The sequence below is a fragment of the Heteronotia binoei genome, chromosome 21, assembly GCF_032191835.1.
Source record: "Heteronotia binoei isolate CCM8104 ecotype False Entrance Well chromosome 21, APGP_CSIRO_Hbin_v1, whole genome shotgun sequence".
NCBI lineage: Eukaryota > Metazoa > Chordata > Lepidosauria > Squamata > Gekkonidae > Heteronotia > Heteronotia binoei.
Genome location: NC_083243.1, coordinates 10,959,556 through 10,980,297, shown reverse-complemented (window position 1 = coordinate 10,980,297; position 20,742 = coordinate 10,959,556). Strand labels below are relative to the sequence as shown.

Here is a 20,742-nt window from a genome sequence, read left to right as displayed (position 1 = left end):
TATGTTCTTATGGAAGTTGATTCCACCGGTGTGGAGCTACAATCAAAAAGGCCCGCTCTCGTGTGCTCTTCAATTTGGCCTCCTTCGGCCCAGAGATTGTCAACCAGTCCTTTCCTGCTGACCTCGGTACTCTCTGGGGCTCATATGGGGAGAGACGGTCCCTAAGGTAGGCAGGCCCTCGACCGTATAGGGCTTTAAAGGTAATAACCAGCACTTTGTAACGAACCCGGTATACAACTGGCAGCTAGTGCAGCTCGCGCAGCCCCGGCTGTATGTGCTCCCACTTCGGGAGCCCTAATAACAGCCTAGCCGCTGCGTTCTACACCAGCTGCAGCTTCCGGGTTCGGCACAAAGGCAGCCCCATGTAGAGGGCATTACAGTAATCCAGTCTTGAGGTGACCGTTGCATGGATCACTGCTGCTAAGTCATGACCCTCCAGGAAGGGGGCCAACTGCCTCACCCGTCTCAGATGGAAAAACGCGGATTTGGCAGTGGCCGCTATCTGGGCCTCCATTAACAATGAAGGCTCCAGTAGAACCCCCAAGCTCTTGACTCTGTGTAGGGTTGCCAATCCCCAGGTGGGGGCAGGGGATCCCCCGGTTTGGAGACCCTCCCCCCGCTTCAGGGTCATCAGAAAGCGGGGGGAGGGCAGGGAAATGTCTGCTGGAAACTCTATTGTTTCCTATGGAGATTTATTCCCATAGGAAATCATGGAGAATTGATCTGCAGGTATCTGGGGCTCTGGGGAAGCTGTTTTTTGGGGTAGAGGCACCAAATTTTCAGTATAGCATCTAGTGCCTCTCCCCAAAATACCCCCCAAGATTCAAAAAGATTGTACCAGGGGGTCCAATTCTATGAGCCCCAAAAGAAGGTGCCCCTATCCTTCATTATTTCCTATGGAAGGAAGGAATTGAAAAGGTGTGCTGTCCCTTTAAATGTGATGGCCAGAACTCCCTTTGGAGTTCAATTATGCTTGTCACAGCCTTGATCTTGGCTCCACCCCCAAAGTCCCCAGATATTTCTTGAAATGGACTTGGCAACCCTAACTCTGTGCCGCTTTCAGTGACACACCGTCAAAGACTGGGAGGGGAATTTCTCTTCCTAGAACGCCACGACCCAAGCAAAGGACCTCTGTCTTCATTAAAGTTGCTTTCTTTCTACCGCTCCACCTCTTCCCTCCCCATCTATTTTCCTTCCTTCCTTCTCTCAAAGCCCCCCACCACCCCATCGGCCAGCTTAGAGAAGGCATTTCTCTCTTTAAATCACTTCTCCGAGTGCAATGGAGAATGCATTAAAGATAACGTTGGTTTCTTTCCACCTCTCCCTCCCCCTTCCCCATCTAGTTCCCTCCCTACACCTCTCAAACATCTGCTATTCATTTCTTGTGCCTCTCAAACATCTGACATTTACTCTAGATGGCTCTTACGTTAACCCATCTCTGCTTTATGGCCAGGCCCAGCCCAAGGGCACACGGAGCCCCAGGCAGCCTTGCTACTCACCTCCCCCCTCCGCAGCTCCTCCCCTCCCTCCCAGTTTTTACTGTCCGAGGAACAGGCGGTGAAGCGCCAGCTCCCAGGGCTCTTCCAAGGCCACCCCCCACTGAGCAGCTGATCGGCAGGAAAAGCCGGGCGTGGCTTTGAAAGATTGGCAGGGAGCGGGCGTGGCCTTGAAAGATCAGCAGGGAGGGGCGTGGCCTTGAAAGATTGGCAGGGGCGTAGCTTTGAAAGATTGGCAGGGAGCGGGCGTGGCCTTGAAAGATCAGCAGGGAGGGGCGTGGCCTTGAAAGATCAGCAGGGAGGGGCGTGGCTTTGAAAGATTGGCAGGGAGGGGGCATGGCCTTGAAAGATTGGCAGGGAGGGGGCGTGGCCTTGAAAGATCAGCAGCGAGGGTGTGGCCTTGAAAGATTGGCAGGGAGGGGCGTGGCCTTGAAAGATCGACGGGGAGGGTGCGTGGCCTTGAAAAAGCCCCTGGAGCCGACGCTTCACCACCGGTTCCCTGGGCAGTAACAACTGGGTGGGAAGGAAGGATGGGGAGGCAACTAGGTATTTGCCTAGGAGGTGGGATGGGGGACGGTTTTGGCGCCCCTGCCCTGCCGGCACCCTAGGCAAATGCCTAGTCTGCCTAGTGAGTGAGCCGGCCATGTTTATGTCCTGCATAAAGATGTGCAGTTTGCAAGAAGATATGCTGGAAATAAAGCCGGATCGTAGCAAGTTCGCCACTAGAGGGAGCAAAACACACATGGAAAGGAACCCCTCCTTCCCCAAGCACCAGGAACACACATGCAAGGCAAATGAGAATCTGGTAAAATGCAATCTGCTTCTTGCACGACCAGCCTCCTCTCTTCTCTGGAGCCCCATGCCATGGGGAGGGATGGTGGCTCAGTGGTAGAGCATCTGCTTGGTAAGCAGAAGGTCCCAGGTTCAATCCCTGGCATCTCCAACGAAAAGGGTCCAGGCAAATAGACGTGAAAAACCTCAGCTTGAGACCCTGGAGAGCAGGGGAGGGATGGTGGCTCAGTGGCAGAACATCTGCTTGGTAAGCAGAAGGTCCCAGGTTCAATCCCTGGCATCTCCAACGAAAAGGGTCCAGGCAAATAGACGTGAAAAACCTCAGCTTGAGACCCTGGAGAGCAGGGGAGGGATGGTGGCTCAGTGGCAGAACATCTGCTTGGTAAGCAGAAGGTCCCAGGTTCAATCCCCGGCATCTCCAACTCAAAAGGGTCCAGGCAAGTATGTGTGAAAAACCTCAGCTGGAGACCCTGGAGAGCCGCTGCCAGTCTGAGTAGACAATACCGACTTTGATGGACCAAGGGTCTGATTCAGTAGAAGGCAGCTTCATATGTTCATATGCCCCCCCCCCCCTCAGTCAGATACAAACCTGCCTTCCTTGTTTCAGGATGGTGGGGTTGGCGGCCGCATTGCGCTGGGCAGCTCCCAGAAGCCCACTGGGGCCCAGCAGGCCCAGCCTCGTGGTGGGGAGATTTCGGGAGGGGATTTGGAACTGGCGGGGGTTCCGCCTCGCCATTCCTGCACCGACAGATCCAGCTGTGGGTAAGGAGCTCGACTGGCCAAATCCTCGGCTAAAGGAAAGGGGGAAAGACAGACAGACGGAGAAAAAGAGAGAGATGAAATTGACCGGCGAGTACTTTTTCGGAGAGATGAAATCTACCAGTGAGTACAGTTTTCAGAGAGAAGAAACTGACAAGCGACAACCATTCCATAATCCAAAAATCTTCAATAGCAAGTTACTTAGAACAAAACATTTAGAAGGCTCATTACAGTAATGTCAAAGAAGAATAACAACTATCTGTACTGAGCACAATACCTATTTCCAACTCTGCTACTGGAAGCAGCATTTTTCTCTCGCTGCCTGCCTTCCAGTCTGGTGTAGCGGTTATGTGTGTGGACTCTTATCTGGGAGAACCGGGTTAGATTCCCCACTCCTCCGCTTGCAGCTGCTGGAATGGCCTTGGGTCAGCCACAGCTCTAGCAGAGGTTGTCCTTGAAAGGGCAGCTGTTGCAAGAGCTCGCTCAGCCCCACCCACCTCACAGGGTGTCTGTTGTGGGGGAGGAAGGGAAAGGAGATTGTAGGCCGCTCTGAGACTCTGTCTTGAAAGGGCTGCTGCAGTGAGAGCCCTCTCAGCCCCACCCACCTCACAGCGTGTCTGTTGTGGGGGAGGAAGGGAAAGGAGATTGTAGGCCGCTCTGAGACTCTGTCCTTGAAAGGGCAGCTACTGTGAGAGCCCTCTCTGGCCCACCCACCTCACAGGGTGTCTGTTGTGGGGGAGGAAGGGAAAGGAAATTGTAGGCCGCTCTGAGACTCTGTCCTTGAAAGGGCAGCTGCTGTGAGAGCCCTCTCCAGCCCCACCCACCTCACAGGGTGTCTGTTGTGGGGGAGGAAGGGAAAGGAGATTGTAGGCCGCTCTGAGACTGTCCTTGAAAGGGCAGCTGCTGTGAGAGTTCTCCCAGCCCCACCCTCCTCACAGGGTGTCTGTTGTGGGGGAGGAAGGGAAAGGAGATTGTAGGCCGCTCTGAGACTGTCCTTGAAAGGGCAGCTGCTGTGAGAGTTCTCTCCAGCCCCACCCACCTCACAGGGTGTCTGTTGTGGGGGGAGGAAGGGAAAGGAGATTGTAGGCCGCTCTGAGACTGTCCTTGAAAGGGCAGCTGCTGTGAGAGTTCTCTCAGCCCCACCCTCCACACAGGGTGTCTGTTGTGGGGGAGGAAACGAAAGGAGATTGTAGGCCACTCTGAGACTCTGTCCTTGAAAGGGCAGCTGCTGTGAGAGCCCTCTCAGGCCCACCCACCTCACAGGGTGTCTGTTGTGGGGGAGGAAGGGAAAGGAGATTGTAGGCCGCTCTGAGACTCTGTCCTTGAAAGGGCTGCTGCTGTGAGAGCCCTCTCAGCCCCACCCACCTCACAGCGTGTCTGTTGTGGGGGAGGAAGGGAAAGGAGATTGTAGGCCGCTCTGAGACTCTGTTCTTGAAAGGGCAGCTGCTGTGAGAGCCCTCTCAGGCCCACCCACCTCACAGGGTGTCTGTTGTGGGGGAGGAAGGGAAAGGAGATTGTAGGCCACTCTGAGACTCTGTCCTTGAAAGGGCAGCTGCTGTGAGAGCCCTCTCAGCCCCACCCACCTCACAGGGTGTCTGTTGTGGGGGAGGAAGGGAAAGGAGATTGTAGGCCACTCTGAGACTCTGTCCTTGAAAGGGCAGCTGCTGTGAGAGCCCTCTCAGCCCCACCCACCTCACAGGGTGTCTGTTGTGGGGGAGGAAGGGAAAGGCGATTGTAGGCCGCTCTGAGACTCTGTCCTTGAAAGGGCAGCTTCTGGGAGAGCTCTCTCAGCCCCACCCACCTCACAGGGTGTCTGTTGTGGGGGAGGAAGGGAAAGGCGATTGTAGGCCGCTCTGAGACTCTGTCCTTGGAAGGGCAGCTGCTGGGAGAGCCCTCTCAGCCCCACCCACCTCACAGGGTGTCTGTTGTGGGGGAAGAAGGGAAAGGAGATTGTAGGCCGCTCTGAGACTCTGTCCTTGAAAGGGCAGCTTCTGGGAGAGCCCTCTCAGCCCCACCCACCTCACAGGGTGTCTGTTGTGGGGGAAGAAGGGAAAGGAGATTGTAGGCCGCTCTGAGACTCTGTCCTTGGAAGGGCAGCTGCTGTGAGAGCCCTCTCAGCCCCACCCACCTCACAGGGTGTCTGTTGTGGGGGAGGAAGGGAAAGGAGATTGTAGGCCGCTCTGAGACTCTGTCCTTGGAAGGGCAGCTGCTGTGAGAGCCCTCTCAGCCCCACCCACCTCACAGGGTGTCTTTTGTGAGGGAGAAAGGGAAAGAAGATTGTAGGCCTCTCTGAGACTCTGTCCTTGGAAGGGCAGCTGCTGTGAGAGCCCTCTCAGCCCCACCCACCTCACAGGGTGTCTGTTGTGGGGGAGGAAGGGAAAGGAAATTGTAGGCTGCTCTGAGACTCTGTCCTTGGAAGGGCAGCTGCTGTGAGAGCCCTCTCAGCCCCACCCACCTCACAGGGTGTCTGTTGTGGGGGAGGAAGGGAAAGGAGATTGTAGGCCACTCTGAGACTCTGTCCTTGAAAGGGCAGCTGCTGTGAGAGCCCTCTCAGCCCCACCCACCTCACAGGGTGTCTGTTGTGGGGGAGGAAGGGAAAGGCGATTGTAGGCCGCTCTGAGACTCTGTCCTTGAAAGGGCAGCTTCTGGGAGAGCCCTCTCAGCCCCACCCACCTCACAGGGTGTCTGTTGTGGGGGAAGAAGGGAAAGGAGATTGTAGGCCTGTATGAGACTCTGTCCTTGGAAGGGCAGCTGCTGGGAGAGCCTTCTCAGCCCCACCCACCTCACAGGGTGTCTGTTGTGGGGGAAGAAGGGAAAGGAGATTGTAGGCCGCTCTGAGACTCTGTCCTTGAAAGGGCAGCTTCTGGGAGAGCCCTCTCAGCCCCACCCACCTCACAGGGTGTCTGTTGTGGGGGAAGAAGGGAAAGGAGATTGTAGGCCGCTCTGAGACTCTGTCCTTGGAAGGGCAGCTGCTGTGAGAGCCCTCTCAGCCCCACCCACCTTACAGGGTGTCTGTTGTGGAGGAGAAAGGTAAAGGAGATTGTAGGCCGCTCTGAGACTCTGTCTTTGGAAGGGCAGCTGCTGTGAGAGCCCTCTCAGCCCCACCCACCTCATAGGGTGTCTGTTGTGAGGGAGAAAGGGAAAGGAGATTGTAGGCCTCTCTGAGACTCTGTCCTTGGAAGGGCAGCTGCTGTGAGAGCCCTCTCAGCCCCACCCACCTCACAGGGTGTCTGTTGTGGGGGAGGAAGGGAAAGGAAATTGTAGGCTGCTCTGAGACTCTGTCCTTGGAAGGGCAGCTGCTGGGAGAGCCCTCTCAGCCCCACCCACCTCACAGGGTGTCTGTTGTGGGGGAAGAAGGGAAAGGAGATTGTGAGCCTCTCTGAGATTTGAAGTGGAGGGCAGGATATAAATCCAATATCATCTTCTTCCAAGGCATTTTTTCCTTGCTCTCTGGGTGTTTCATTGAGCACTGGAAGGAGATGCGACAAGCTGCCTTTCACATCTGCAACGGAAGAATGCCGTTTTCCTTCCCTCTCACCTTGCTCCAACCTAAATGCCTGTTTAGCGCCCAGCACCATTTCAGCAGATCCAGTTCACCTGGCAATATTGTCCTTTCCCCTGTTTTATGACTACAGAATTTAGCCTTCGCCATCGTGCTGTGATTTGAAGCGAGCTTCTAGCTTAACAGCAAATTCCAGCGAAACGCAAAATCTGCACGCTGTTTTAAAGTCTGATGAGGAGCAAGCATTGCTCCATGAGAGAGGAAATATTGGGAGCGACTGAGGGTCTGTTAAGGGGAAGCGGGAAACGTGACAGAAACCCTAAAAACCAGGGGTGGAATTCTAACAGGAGCTCCTTTGCATATTAGGCCACACACCCCTGATGTAGCCAATCCTTCAAGACCTTATAGGGCTCCTCTTCCAGGGCCTACTGGAAGCTCCAGGAGGATTGGCTGCATCAGGGGTGTGTGGCCTAATATGCAAAGGAGGTCCTGCTGGAATTCCTTACAGGGCTCTCAGTACAGGGCCTACTGCAAGCTCCAGAAGGATTGCCTGCATCAGGGGGTGTGGCCTAAAATGCAAAGGAGCTTCTGCTAGAATGCCACCCCCACTAAAAAATTTCTATGGCTCACCTAGAGCGGACTGGGGGTAGAACACAGAGCGGACTGGGGGTAGAACACAGTAGGAGTCCAGTAGCATCTTTAAGACCAACCAAGTTTTACTCCGTATGTAAGCTTTTGTATGCATGCACACTTCATCAGACAATGAAATGGGGTCACGGCTTTTTTTGCAGCAGGAACTCCTTTGCCGGCCCTGATGGAACTCCTTTGCATATGAGGCCACACCCTCCTAATGTAGCCAATCCTTCAAGAGCTTACAGGGCTCTTAATACAGGGCCTATTTTAAGCTCCAGGAGGATTGGCTACATCGGGGGTGTGTGGCCTAATATGCAAAGGAGGTCCTGCTAGAATTCCTTACAGGGCTCTCAGTACAGGGCCTACTGGAAGCTCCAGGAGGATTGGCTATATCGGGGGTGTGGCCTAATATGCAAAGGAGGTCCTGCTGGTATTCCTTACAGGGCTCTTCGTACAGGGCCTACTGGAAGCTCCAGGAGGATTGGCTGCATCAGGGGTGTGTGGCCTAATATGCAAAGGAGGTCCTGCTAGAATTCCTTACAGGGCTCTCAGTACAGGGCCTATTGGAAGCTCCAGGAGGATTGGCTATATCGGGGGTGTGGCCTAATATGCAAAGGAGGTCCTGCTGGAATTCCTTACAGGGCTCTTCGTACAGGGCCTACTGGAAGCTCCAGGAGGATTGGCTGCATCAGGGGGGTGGGGCCTAATATGCAAAGGAGGTCCTGCTAGAATTCCTTACAGGGCTCTCAGTACAGGGCCTACTGTAAGCTCTTGGAGGATTGGCTATATCGGGGGTGTGGCCTAATATGTAAAGGAGGTCCTGCTAGAATTCCTTACAGGGCTCTCAGTACAGGGCCTACTGTAAGCTCTAGGAGGATTGGCTATATCGGGGGTGTGGCCTAATATGCAAAGGAGGTCCTGCTAGAATTCCTTACAGGGCTCTAAGTACAGGGCCTACTGGAAGCTCCAGGAGAATTGGCTACATCGGGGTATGTGGCCTAATATGCAAAGGAGTTCCGGCTACAAAGAAAGCCCTGGCTACCAGGCAGGTAATGGCAGTACCGCTTCCCACCCCTCACGCTTCCGTTCCCAAATCTCAGCAACAAAGCCCCAAACCTACGCTCTTTGCTGCCGGTATCCCGACAAGTCTAGGATGGATCTCCGAGGGAAGGACCGGAAGAGTTTTTGCACCTGCTGTTTCCATGACAACAGCCGTTTCTTCTGTGTCTCCGTAAAGGCCTGCCCCCCAAAGAGAGAAGAGATGATGTGAGGGTTTCTTAAAAAAAGAAGATATCACAGGTTATGAATGATACACTGGGGGAGGGGATAGGAAACAAGTGGTCTAAATCAATAAATTGAATGGCGGTGAGCAGGGGCTGTGTGAACTTACCAGAAAGTCCTAGGGGAGCTGTTGACCGAGAAGAACCATTAGAGGATGAAGCCCCAACTGTGTGGACGGAGACCACCAAAGAACGTAAGTGCCCTCCTAGATCAGACCAGTGGTCCATCTTGTCCAGCATCCTGCTTCACACAATGGCTAACTGGTACCTCTGGGGGGCCAACAACAGGGCTCAGAGGCTGAGGCCTTCCTAAGAACATCAGAAGAGCCCTGCTGGATCAGACCAGTGAGGGTCCATCGAGTCCAGCCTCCTGTCTCACACAGTGGCCAACCAGTTCCTCTGGAGGGCCATCAACAACGCAGAGAGGCCGAGGCCTTCATAAGAACATCAGAAGAGCCCTGCTGGATCAGACCAGTGGTCCATTGAGTCCAGCATCCTGTCTCACACTGTGGCCAACCAGTTCCTCTGGAGAGCCAACAACAGTGCAGAGAGGCTGAGGCCTTCATAAGAACATCAGAAGAGCCCTGCTGGATCAGACCAGTGAGGGTCCATCTAGTCCATGCTCCTGTCCCACAAAGTGGCCAGCCAGTTCCTCTGGAGGGCCAACAGCAGGGCAGAGAGGCCAAGGCCTTCAACAGAACATCAGAAGAGCCCTGCTGGATCAGACCAGTGAGGGTCCATCTAGTCCATGCTCCTGTCTCACACAGTGGCCAGCCAGTTCCTCTGGAGGGCCAACAACAGGGCAGAGAGGCTGAGGCCTTCATAAGAACATCAGAAGAGCTCTGCTGGATCAGACCAGTGAGGGTCCATCTAGTCCAGCATCCTGTCTCACACAGTGGCCAACCAGTTCCTCTGGAAGGCCAACAACAGGGCACAAAGGCCGAGGCCTTCATAAGAACATCAGAAGAGCCCTCCTGGATCAGAACAGTGAGGGTCCATCTAGTCCAGCCTCCTGTCTCACACAGTGGTCAACCAGTTCCTCTGGAGGGCCAACAACAGGGCAGAGAGGCTGAGGCTTTCATAAGAACATCAGAAGAGCCCTGCTGGATCAGACCAGTGAGGGTCCATCTAGTCCAGCATCCTGTCTCACACAGTGGCCAACCAGTTCCTCTGGAAGGCCAACAACAGGGCACAAAAGCCGAGGCCTTCATAAGAACATCAGAAGAGCCCTGCTGGATCAGACCAGTGGTCCATTGAGTCCAGCATCCTGTCGCACACAGTGGCCAGCCAGTTCCCCTGGAAGGCCAACAACAGGGCAGAGAGGCTGAGGCCTTCCTAAGAACATCAGAAGAGCCCTGCTGGATCAGACCAGTGGTCCATCTAGTCCAGCCTCCTGTCTTACACAGTGGCCAACCAGTTCCTCTGGAGAGCCAACAACAGTGCAGAGAGGCTGAGGCCTTCATAAGAACATCAGAAGAGCTCTGCTGGATCAGACCAGTGGTCCATTGAGTCCAGAATCCTGTCTCACACAATGGTCAACCAGTTCCTCTGGAGGGCCAACAACAGGGCACAGAGGCCAAGACCTTAAATAATGGAACATAAGAGAAGCCATGTTGGATCAAGCCAAAGGCCCATCCAGTCCAACATTCTGTGTCACACATTGGCCAAAAAACTCAGGTGCCATCAGGAGGTCCATCAGTGGGGCCAGGAGGACACTAGAAGCCCTCCCACTATTGCCCCTCCCAAGCACCAAGAATACATAGCCTAACTGTGGCTAATAGTACCTTCTCTCCATGAAGGTATGGAGAGAATAAAGAACCGCTTTTGAAAGAGCCAGTAGCAGCAGATGAGAGCATGTGTTGATCCACGTTTTAAAGAACTGAGTTGTGGCTTTGTGTAACGGAAGAAAGAGGCTGAAGAAGTATTGATAAGCGAAACCGTGAGGATTCCTTTCAAAAGCGGTTCCTTATTCTCTCCTTACCTTCACGAGTGGAACACTAACAAACTCAGAGACGCCACCCACATCTTTACTACGTCTGTTTTGAAGAAGCTTGTTTCTAAGAGGCTGTGTGAGACTCTGTGTTGGGAGATTTCAAGCGTTAAGTATTGAAGTGTTCCTAAGTTCTGTTGCATTTTAGTTTGCACTAAAAGAAGGCATTTATACACGTTTGACGTGAGAGTTTCATTGCTTCTGGTGGTTGTTACAAAAAACCTTCTAAGACGAGGGTGAGAAATCAGGACCGGGGAAGGGTGGAAATATATTTCCAGTAGACTTGACCCGACCAATTACCCCTTAGAGGAGAATAAATTGAGTCTCCGGCATTTTCTTGCATGCAGGTCACGCAGAAAAGACCCTGAAAATCAAGGTCTTGAACTGCATGGACACTTCAGATCTGATGACATGTTCTTGAGAGTCAGAGGGGGGAAGACGGCCTCGCAAGACCTCGTGACCCCAATTATCTCCAGTTTGGCAAGCAAGCAGAAAGCTTTTCTCCTGCCGCTTCCCCCAATACCGCGAATCTGTATTCCATGGGTTTAAAACAGACAGGAACTAGAAGGGCAGAACACTGAGCGACAGTTCTGATAGTTTTAAACATTGGTTGTGATTCACTTCCAGGAAGCTCACGTGAGTCTACTGGGGATGTTCTTATTGTTTTGGGCTGGGGAAAGGTCTCCGGATGGAGGCCTTGGAGAGAGGATGCTCCTCAGAGAAGGTAATTCTGAGGCAGGGTGGACCGATGGGTCTACTCGGTGTGCAATGGCTTTCTGATGTTACAGAATAACATGAGAACAGGATCAGAGCAATAGTCCATCTAGTCCAGCCTCCTGTCTCACACAGTGGCCAACCAGTTCCTCTGGAGGGCCAACAACAGGGCAGAGAGGATGAGGCCTTCATAAGAACATCAGAAGAGCCCTGCTGGATCAGACCAGTGGTCCATCTAGTCCAGCATCCAGTCTCACACAGTGGCCAGCCAGTTCCCCTGGAGGGCTAACAACAGGGCAGAGAGGCTGAAGCCTTCCTAAGAACATTAGAAGAGCCCTGCTGGATAAGACCAGTGGTCCATCTAGTCCAGCCTCCTGTCTTACACAGTGGCCAAGCCAACAACAGGGCAGAGAGGCCAAGGCCTTCCCCTGAGAAGAACATCAGAAGAGCCTTGTTGGATCAGACCAGTGAGGGTCCATCTAGTCAGCCTCCTGCCTCACACAGTGGCCAGCCAGTTCCTCTGGAGGACCAACAACAGGGCAGAGAGGCCGAAGCCTTCATAAGAACATCAGAAAAGCCCTGCTGGATCAGACCAGTGAGGGTCCATCTAGTCCAGCATTCTGTCTCACACAGATGCCAACCAGTTCCTCTGGAGGGCCAACAGCAGGGCAGAGAGGCCGAGGCCTTCATTAGAACATCAGAAGAGCCCTACTGGATCAGACCAGTGGTCCATCTAGTCCTGCATCCTGTCTCATGCAGGGGCCAATCCGTTCCTCCAGAGGGCCAATGCAGGATGTGACGGAACGGCCCTGATTTGCCTACCAGACCCCGTTCCCCTTTTTGGAGGAAGCTATTTCTCCTCCGGCCACTTGGGCTTGCTGCCACCACCTGCTCAGTCTAGGGGTTCGGACTGAGAGGAATAGGACTCCCAATCCCCCTCTCCAGCTCTGAGGCCAGGCCTCAAGGTCCTCTGCCACCCTGTACTTGGGTATCACAGAGCTCACAGCACTTCTTTGGGGAACCCCTGGAGGATTGGCACCTTATCCAACCACAGGCCTTCCCCCTTTCCCTGGGGCCCCCTTCATAAAGCGTGGTCTAAAGCGGTTGGGGATCTATGTGGTACAAAGTTTGACTGCCAGCATTCAAAACAGTAAAAATATTTAATTAGAAGAGAAAAAGAAAAGAACAGAACAGAAAAGAAAAGAAAAGAAAAACAAAAGCAGTTGCATGTAAAAGTTTAGCACAGCACCCGAACAGCAACCAGAATGACAAATAAAAGGTGGATTTAAACACATCCTCCCGTCCCTGGTCTAAACTTGCCCTGCCTTGTGGATGACTTACTTGGTCTGACTGCCTAGAGTCCTCTCCCTCTTGAGAAGGCCTCTCCCACAGGCAAGAGTGCACAGACTGACCACCTCTCTCCTCGAGGGCCAGCCGAGAACTGAACTTTTCCCGCCTCACTCCAATAAAACAAAAGAACTTCCTGCCCCTCTAGGAGGCTTTCCCCTTAGAGTTGATGGTTTAACTCCGGAAGGGAGGGGGGGAGTGAAGGTAAGGCTAGGCCACAAAACCTGCCTAGCAGTTTCATGTTCCCTCCCAACCAAGCACCAGCATTAACTAAGATGGCGTTTCTCCACACAGGACGTAGAGGCTGAAGCCTTCAGAAGAACCCAAGAAGAGCCCTGCTGGATCAGACCAGTGGTCCATCTAGTCCTGCATCCTGTTCCACACAGTGGCCAGTCAGTTCCTCTAGGGGGTCAACAACAGGACAGAGAGGCTAAGGCCTTCATTAGAACATCAGGAGAGCCCTGCTGGATCAGACCAGTGGTCCATCTAGTCCTGCATCCTGTCTCACGCAGGGGCCAATCCGTTCCTCTGGAGGGCCAATGCAGGACGTAGAGGCTGAGGCCTTCAGAAGAATCCAAGAAGAGCCCTGCTGAATCAGAGCAGGGGTCCATCTAGTCCAGCATCCTGTCTCACACAGTGCCCAACCAGCAGTGCTGACAAACATGCTATAGAGGTGAAGACCTTACTGAAGACTGAGATTCCCTTTAGCCTATGAATCTGCCTAACCCCCTTTAAAACTACTGATCTCTCTTTTACTCAAGTATTCCCCTTTGTCTTTCCTGAACTTCTGGCTGCCAATTTTAGGATCTCCTGACTGTACTATGTGCACTGTCTTAGGATAATTATTAGCAGGGCTTTTCTTTGTATCTGAGCTGATATAATTCAATACACCTTCTGGGTGATGTCAGGGGTGTATGGCATATGCAAATCAGGTGTGCTAATGAGCTCCCACACCTCTTCTTCTATGAAATGACCCCTGGCAGGAAACATACTAGCACCGGATTCTCTGATGTTGGCTATAACAGCACCAGATTTTCAGATCTTGGCTGCAGGAAAGCACTGGATACTCTGATCTTTGCTGTAGGATAGTGCCAGATTCTCTGATCTTAGCTATATAATTGTGCCAGATTCTCTGAGATATGGTAGTGCCAGATTCTCTGATCTTAACTATATAATGGTGTCAGATTCTCTTATCTTATCTATATTATAGTGCCAGATTCTCTGATCTTGGCTATATGATAATACCAGATTTTCTGATCTTCACTATATGATAGTGCCAGATTCTCTGATCTTGGCTATATGATAGTGCCAGATTCTCTGATCTTAGCTATATTATAGTGCCAGATTCTCAGATCTAGGCAATAGGACAGCAATATGCAAAAGACACAAAGGGGCACGCTGTGAAGCGGAACAAGAAACCTTGGGCAAGTTTTGGGGGCAGCCGGGGAGCAATCAGGGAGCGTGTCCCTCGGTTGCCAAGCAACTGCGAGAGGCTCAGAAGAGCCATCAAAGAGGCTGGGGGAATCCAAGCAGCAAGCAAGGATGGGGCTGCTGTCCAAGGGTGTGCGTAGGAGGGGGAAAGCAGCATTGGGCAAGGAGCCTGCTTAATACAGCCTCCTTTTTAAAAAGAAGGCAATGCAATTTATTCATTCAAGATCACTAGCTACCGGGGAAGGGGAGGAAAGGAGCAAGGCAGGGCCTGATGGCTGAGGGTTTGTTAGGAGACAGGGACCCTAAAATGCAACGAGTCACGACAAACGAGCGAGTCTTGTTAGCTTATTTGTGTGCATGCAGGGCTTTTTTTGTAGCAGGAACTCCTTTACATATTAGGCCACACACCCCTGATGGGGTGACGTCACATCATGACGTTTTCACAGCAGACTTTTTATGGAGTGGTTTGCCGTTGCCTTCCCCAGTCGTCTCTTGTGTGGCTCTCGAAGCCTCTGCCACCCCGTCGGGCGACTTGGAGAAGGCATTCAGCTCTTTACCCCCAGCAAGCTGGGTACTCCTTTTACCGACCTCGGAAGGATGGAAGGCTGAGTCAACCTGGAGCTGGCTACCCGAATCCAGCTTCTGCTGGGATCAAACTCAGGTTGCGTGTGTAGAGCTTGGACTGCAGCTCACCAATCGAACAGGTTGTGAGCAGAGCTTGGACTGCAGTTTAGTACCCTGTGCCATGGGGCTCCTAACTATTTGTGTGCAGAACAGTACAGAGGGAGACGTTCAATCCCCAGCATCTCCAACTAAAAAGGGTCCAGGCAAATAGGTGTGAAAAACCTCCGCTTGAGGCCCTGGAGAGCCGCTGCCAGTCTGAGTGGACAATACTGACTTTGATGGACCCAGGGTCTGATTCAGTATAAGGCAGCTTCATATGTTCATATACATTCATATGTGTACACCCCCCCCCCCCCGTCCCTAAAAAATAAAACAACCCTGGTACATTTATGCACGTTAAAACTGTGCCTCTGGTTTTTAAGCAGTACAGAGGAAGACGAGCAGAGCACAACTTTTGCAAAGATCTGCCCTTAAGTTACTCACCTCATGAATTAGGCATTTGTCTATGAGCTGTAAATAGGAGCTTATGTTCTCCTCATCCGGTCTGGAGACGAGGAGCTGGGTACACACTGCAAAAAAAGGGGGAAAAAAATTTAAAAGAGGAGGGAGGAGAGAGAAACGGAAGGAGCAGTTTATTCACTGGGGAAATCGGCATTGGCTTGACCCTTTCGTTTTAAGAATGGACTCAAACAACAATTCCTCCGGCCCCACGCGGCGTGACACGAAGACGAGTATGACTATGAATGGAGCAACCCTCTAGAGAGCGCGCGCACACACAAACCCCGCATTCCATTCATGCCTCTCTGCGTTTAGCTCCATATTTTGCTCTCGCGCGCGCCGCAACGCCAATCTGGAATAACTCCATTTAAGTCTATTTATAAAAAGAAGCAGCTGAGAGAGGCCTCTCGCCTTGCCCTCTCCGATATGGGAAAAGCCGCCGGAATGGGTCAGGCGCGGAGCCTCGGAGCCGCCAAGTCGGCCACAAGGGGGCAGGCCGGAACGCAGGAAGCTGCTTTACACACAGCCCAGCTATTTGCCGTTTCGGGTGTATCTCCGGCTCAGGAGTAGAGCATCTGCTTTGCACGCAGAAGGTCCTGGGTTCAATCCCCAACTCAGGGAGTGGGTGACGCCCTGAAACTCTGGAGGTCTGCTGCCAGTCAGAGTAGACAATGACGGTGGCAGCCAAACTGTGGCTCAGGAGCCCCATGTGGCTCTCGAAGCCCCCACTGCCCCGTCAGCTGGCTTGGAGAAGGCATTTCTCTCTTTAAATCATTTCTCCAAGTGCAATGGAGAATGCATTTACATTAAATGATGCTTTCTTTCCACCTCTCCCCCTCCTCATCTATTTCTATTTCCTTCCTTCCTTCCGGCTCTCAAAGCCCCCACCGCCCCATCAGCCAGCTTAGAGAAGGTATTTCTCTCTTTAAATCACTTCTTCGAGTGCAATGGAGAATGCATTTACATTAAATGATGCTTTCTTTCCACCTCTCCCCCTCCTCATCTATTTCTATTTCCTTCCTTCCTTCCGGCTCTCAAAGCCCCCACCGCCCCATCAGCCAGCTTAGAGAAGGCATTTCTCTCTTTAAATCACTTCTCCGAGTGCAATGGAGAATGCATTTACATTTAATGTTGCTTTCTTTCCACCTCTCCTGATCTATTTTTATTTCCTTCCTTCCTTCCGGCTCTCAAAGCCCCCACTGCCCCATCAGCCAGCTTAGAGAAGGCATTTCTCTCTTTAAATCACTTCTCCGAGTGCAATGGAGAATGCATTTACATTTAATGTTGCTTTCTTTCCACCTCTCCTGATCTATTTTTATTTCCTTCCTTCCTTCCGGCTCTCAAAGCCCCCACTGCCCCATCAGCCAGCTTAGAGAAGGCATTTCTCTCTTTAAATCATTTCTCCAAGTGCAATGGAGAATGCATTTACATTAAATGATGCTTTCTTTCCACCTCTCCCCCTCCTCATCTATTTCTATTTCCTTCCTTCCTTCCTTCCGGCTCTCAAAGCCCCCACCGCCCCATCAGCCAGCTTAGAGAAGGCATTTCTCTCTTCAAATCATTTCTCCAAGTGCAATGGAGAATGCATTTAAATTTAATGTTGCTTTCTTTCCACCTCTCCCCCTCCTCATCTATTTCTATTTCCTTCCTTCCTTCCGGGTCTCAAAGCCCCCACCGCCCCATCAGCCAGCTTAGAGAAGGTATTTCTCTCTTTAAATCACTTCTTCGAGTGCAATGGAGAATGCATTTACATTTAATGTTGCTTTCTTTCCACCTCTCCCCCTCCTCATCTATTTCTATTTCCTTCCTTCCTTCCGGCTCTCAAAGCCCCCACCGCCCCATCAGCCAGCTTAGAGAAGGCATTTCTCTCTTTAAATCACTTCTCCGAGTGCAATGGAGAATGCATTTACATTTAATGTTGCTTTCTTTCCACCTCTCCTGATCTATTTTTATTTCCTTCCTTCCTTCCGGCTCTCAAAGCCCCCACTGCCCCATCAGCCAGCTTAGAGAAGGCATTTCTCTCTTCAAATCATTTCTCCAAGTGCAATGGAGAATGCATTTACATTTAATGTTGCTTTCTTTCCACCTCTCCTGATCTATTTCTATTTCCTTCCTTCCTTCCTTCCGTCTCTCAAAGCCCCCACCGCCCCATCAGCCAGCTTAGAGAAGGCATTTCTCTCTTTAAATCACTTCTCCGAGTGCAATGGAGAATGCATTTACATTTCATGTTGCTTTCTTTCCACCTCTCCCCCGCCCCATCTATTTCTTCCCTCCCTCCCTTCCAACATCTGACGTTCATGTCTTGCGGCTCTCAAACATCTGACAATTACTCCATGCGGTTCTCACATTAAGCAAGTTTGGCTACCCCCGGTCTATGAACTTGATGTGTCTCAGCCTGAAACCCTGGAGAGCTGCTACCCGCCAGAGCAGACAATACTGATCTCGATAGGTCAGTGGCAGCTTCACATGAGCTGCCCAGCAGAGTGGCTGGGAAGGGTTCTCCACAGCCCCTTCGCCTGGAGATGCTTGGGCCCTTTCTGAATGCCATTTTATGCAGGGCTTTTTTTGTAGCAGGAACTCCTTTGCATATTAGGCCACACCCCCTGATGCAGCTAATCCTACAAGAGCTCCCAGCAGGCCCTGTAAGAAGAGCCCTGAAAGCTCTCGGAGGATTGGCTACATCGGGGAGGGGCATGGCCTAATATGCAAAGTAGTTCTCGCTATATAAAAAGCCTGGTTTTACGTATCCGAAAAGAAGATTTTTAGGGTATAAGGTTCCAAGAGTCAACGATATCTGACGAAGAGAGCCTTGGCTCTTGGAAGCTTATAGGCTGAATATCTTGTCTGTCTCCAATGGGCTACAGGACTCCAATCGAACCATTTTTTTTTAATGGATTTTGACTACCGAGCTGCAGATCTGAACTAGCTGGTGGGAAAGGAAGCCTCGACTGGGAAGGTCAAATGACTTCAAATGGATTGATGAACATAATAACAGAAGCACTGCTGGTTCAGACCAGTGGCACATCCAGTCCAGCTTCCTGCCTCACACAATGGCTGGCCAGCTCCCCGGAGAACCAACAACAGGGCAGAGAGGCCGAGGCCTTCATAAGAACAACAGAAGAGCCCTGCTGGATCAGAACAGTGAGTGTCAATCCAGTCCAGTCTCCTGTCTCACACAGTGACCAACCAGTTCCTCTGGAGGGCCAACAACAGGGCAGAGAGGCTGAGGCCTTCATAAGAACATCAGAGGAGCCCTGCTGGATCAGACCAGTGAGGGTCCATCTAGTCCAGCCTCCTGTCTCACACAGTGGCCACCCAGTTCCTCTGGAGGGCCAACAACAGGGCAGAGAGGCTGAGGCCTTCATAAGAACATCAGAGGAGCCCTGCTGGATCAGAACAGTGAGGGTCAATCTAGTCCAGCCTCTTGTCTCACACAGTGGCCACCCAGTTCCTCTGGAGGGCCAACAACAGGGCAGAGAGGCTGAGGCCTTCATAAGAACATCAGAGGAGCCCTGCTGGATCAGAACAGTGAGGGTCAATCTAGTCCAGCCTCCTGTCTCACACAGTGGCCACCCAGTTCCTCTGGAGGGCCAATAACAGGGCAGAGAGGCTGAGGCCTTCATTAGAACATCAGAAGAGACCTGCTGGATCAGACCAGTGAGGGTCCATCTAGTCCAGCATCCTGTCTCACCCAGTGGCCAACCAGTTCCTCTGGAGGGCCAACAACAGGGCAGAGAGGCCGAGGCCTTCAAAAGACCATCAGAAGAGCCCTGCTGGATCAGACCAGTGGTCCATCTAGTCCAGCATCCTGTCTCACCCAGTGGCCAACCAGTTCCTCTGGAGGGCCAACAACAGGGCAGAGAGGCCGAGGCCTTCATAAGAACATCAGAGGAGCCCTGCTGGATCAAACCAGTGGTCCATCTAGTCCAGCCTCCTGTCTCACACAGTGACCAACCAGTTCCTCTGGAGGGCCAACAACAGGGCAGAGAGGCCAAGGCCTTCATAAGAACATAAGCCTCTTAGCTGGGAAATTGAAAGAAGAAGCAAGAAAATATTGGATGAAATTCTATGCCTGGTTAGATAACCAAGACTCTTAAGATTCGCTGATGTGAACTTATTTTTTCTTCTTCCCCCCCCCCCCCGCCCCCCCTGTACTTCATATTATATTATAAAATTTATCCTTACTGGAATTGTTAAAATTACTAGACAGTTTTAACAAAAGGTTTATACTATAAAATTTGAAAATGGATTCTGTGCAGTTGAGACAAAATAATAGGGGACAATTTATGTAAAGAAAATATTGTAGAATTAGGTTTTTTGAAAGCATTCCTATGCAAAATAATACCGGAATGTATTGTGTCTTTTTTTTTTTCCCATTTCCCATCCCTGTTCCTTTATGAAACCAATAAAACTTTTTGAAATCTGAAAAAGAAAAGAAAAGAAAAAAAAAGAACATACGCCTCGCTGGATCAGACCAGTGGGCCATCTAGTCCAGCCTCCTGTCTCACACAGTGGCCAATCTGGAGTGACAAAAACAGGGCAGAGAGGCTGAGACCTTCCTAAGAACATCAGAAGAGCCCTGCTGGATCAGACCAGTGGTCCATCTAGTCCAGCCTCCTGTCTCACACAGTGGCCAATCTGGAGTGACAAAAACAGGGCAGAGAGGCTGAGACCTTTCTAAGAACATCAGAAGAGCCCTGCTGGATCAGACCAGTGGTCCATCTAGTCCAGCATCCTGTCTCACACAGTGGACATACTGGTTCTTCGTGGAGAGCCAGTTTGGTGTAGTGGTTAAGTGTGCGGTCTCTTATCTGGGAGAACCGGGTTTGATTCCCCACTCCTCCACTCGCACCTGCTGGAATGGCCTTGGGTCAGCCGTAGCTCTGGCAGGGGTTGTCCTTGAAAGGGCAGCTGCTGTGAGAGCCCTCTCCAGCCCCACCCACCTCACAGGGTGTCTGTTGTGGGGGAGGAAGGGAAAGGAGACTCTTCGGAGTGGAGGGCCGGATATAAATCCAATATCTTCTTCTTCTTCTGGAGGGCTGACCTATTGGCTAACCAGTTCCCCCGGAGAGCAAACAACAAGGCAGAAAGGCCGAGGCCTTCATTAGAACATAAGCCTCGCTGGATCAGACCAGTGGTCCACCTAGTCCAGCCTCCTGTCTCACACAGTGGCCAATCAGTTCCTCTGCTGTGCCAACGGCAGAGAGGCTGAGGCCTTCCTAAGAACATCAGAAGAGCCCTGCTGGATCAGACCAGTGAGGGTCCATCTAGTCCAGCATCCTGTCTCACACAGTGGCCACACTGGTTCTTCTGGAGGGCTGACCTATTGGCTAACCAGTTCCCTTGGAGAGCAAACAACAACGCAGAGAAGCCGAGGCCTTCGTTAGAACATAAGCCTCGCTGGATCAGACCAGTGAGGGTCCATCTAGTCCAGCCTCCTGTCTCACACAGTGGCCAGCCAGTTCCTCTGGAGGGTCAACCACAGGGCATGGAGGCTGAGGCCTTCATAAGAACATCAGAAGAGCCCAGCAGGATCAGACCAGCCAGTGTCTATCTATTCCAGCCTCCTGTCTCACACAGTGGCCAGCCAGTTCCTCTGGAGGGACAACAACCGGGCAGAGAGGCCGAGGTCTTCCCCTGAGGTTGCCTCCTGGCTCTGGGATTCAGAGGCTTAGT

At 52.0% G+C, this 20,742-nt stretch overlaps 1 protein-coding gene across 2 annotated transcripts in view; it reads right to left on the bottom strand.

The window, feature by feature from the left end:
• The window catches only part of SAMD4A (sterile alpha motif domain containing 4A), a 237,014-nt gene that overhangs the window by 17,242 nt on the left and 199,030 nt on the right, over positions 1-20,742 (bottom strand). For both annotated transcript variants that reach the window (XM_060261834.1, XM_060261835.1), the window contains 3 exons: positions 15,052-15,137; positions 8,303-8,421; positions 2,878-3,079 (listed from right to left, as the gene is read on the bottom strand). In XM_060261834.1, coding sequence (XP_060117817.1) covers positions 2,878-3,079; positions 8,303-8,421; positions 15,052-15,137 — 407 coding nt within the window. The remainder of the gene's footprint in view (positions 1-2,877; positions 3,080-8,302; positions 8,422-15,051; positions 15,138-20,742) is intronic.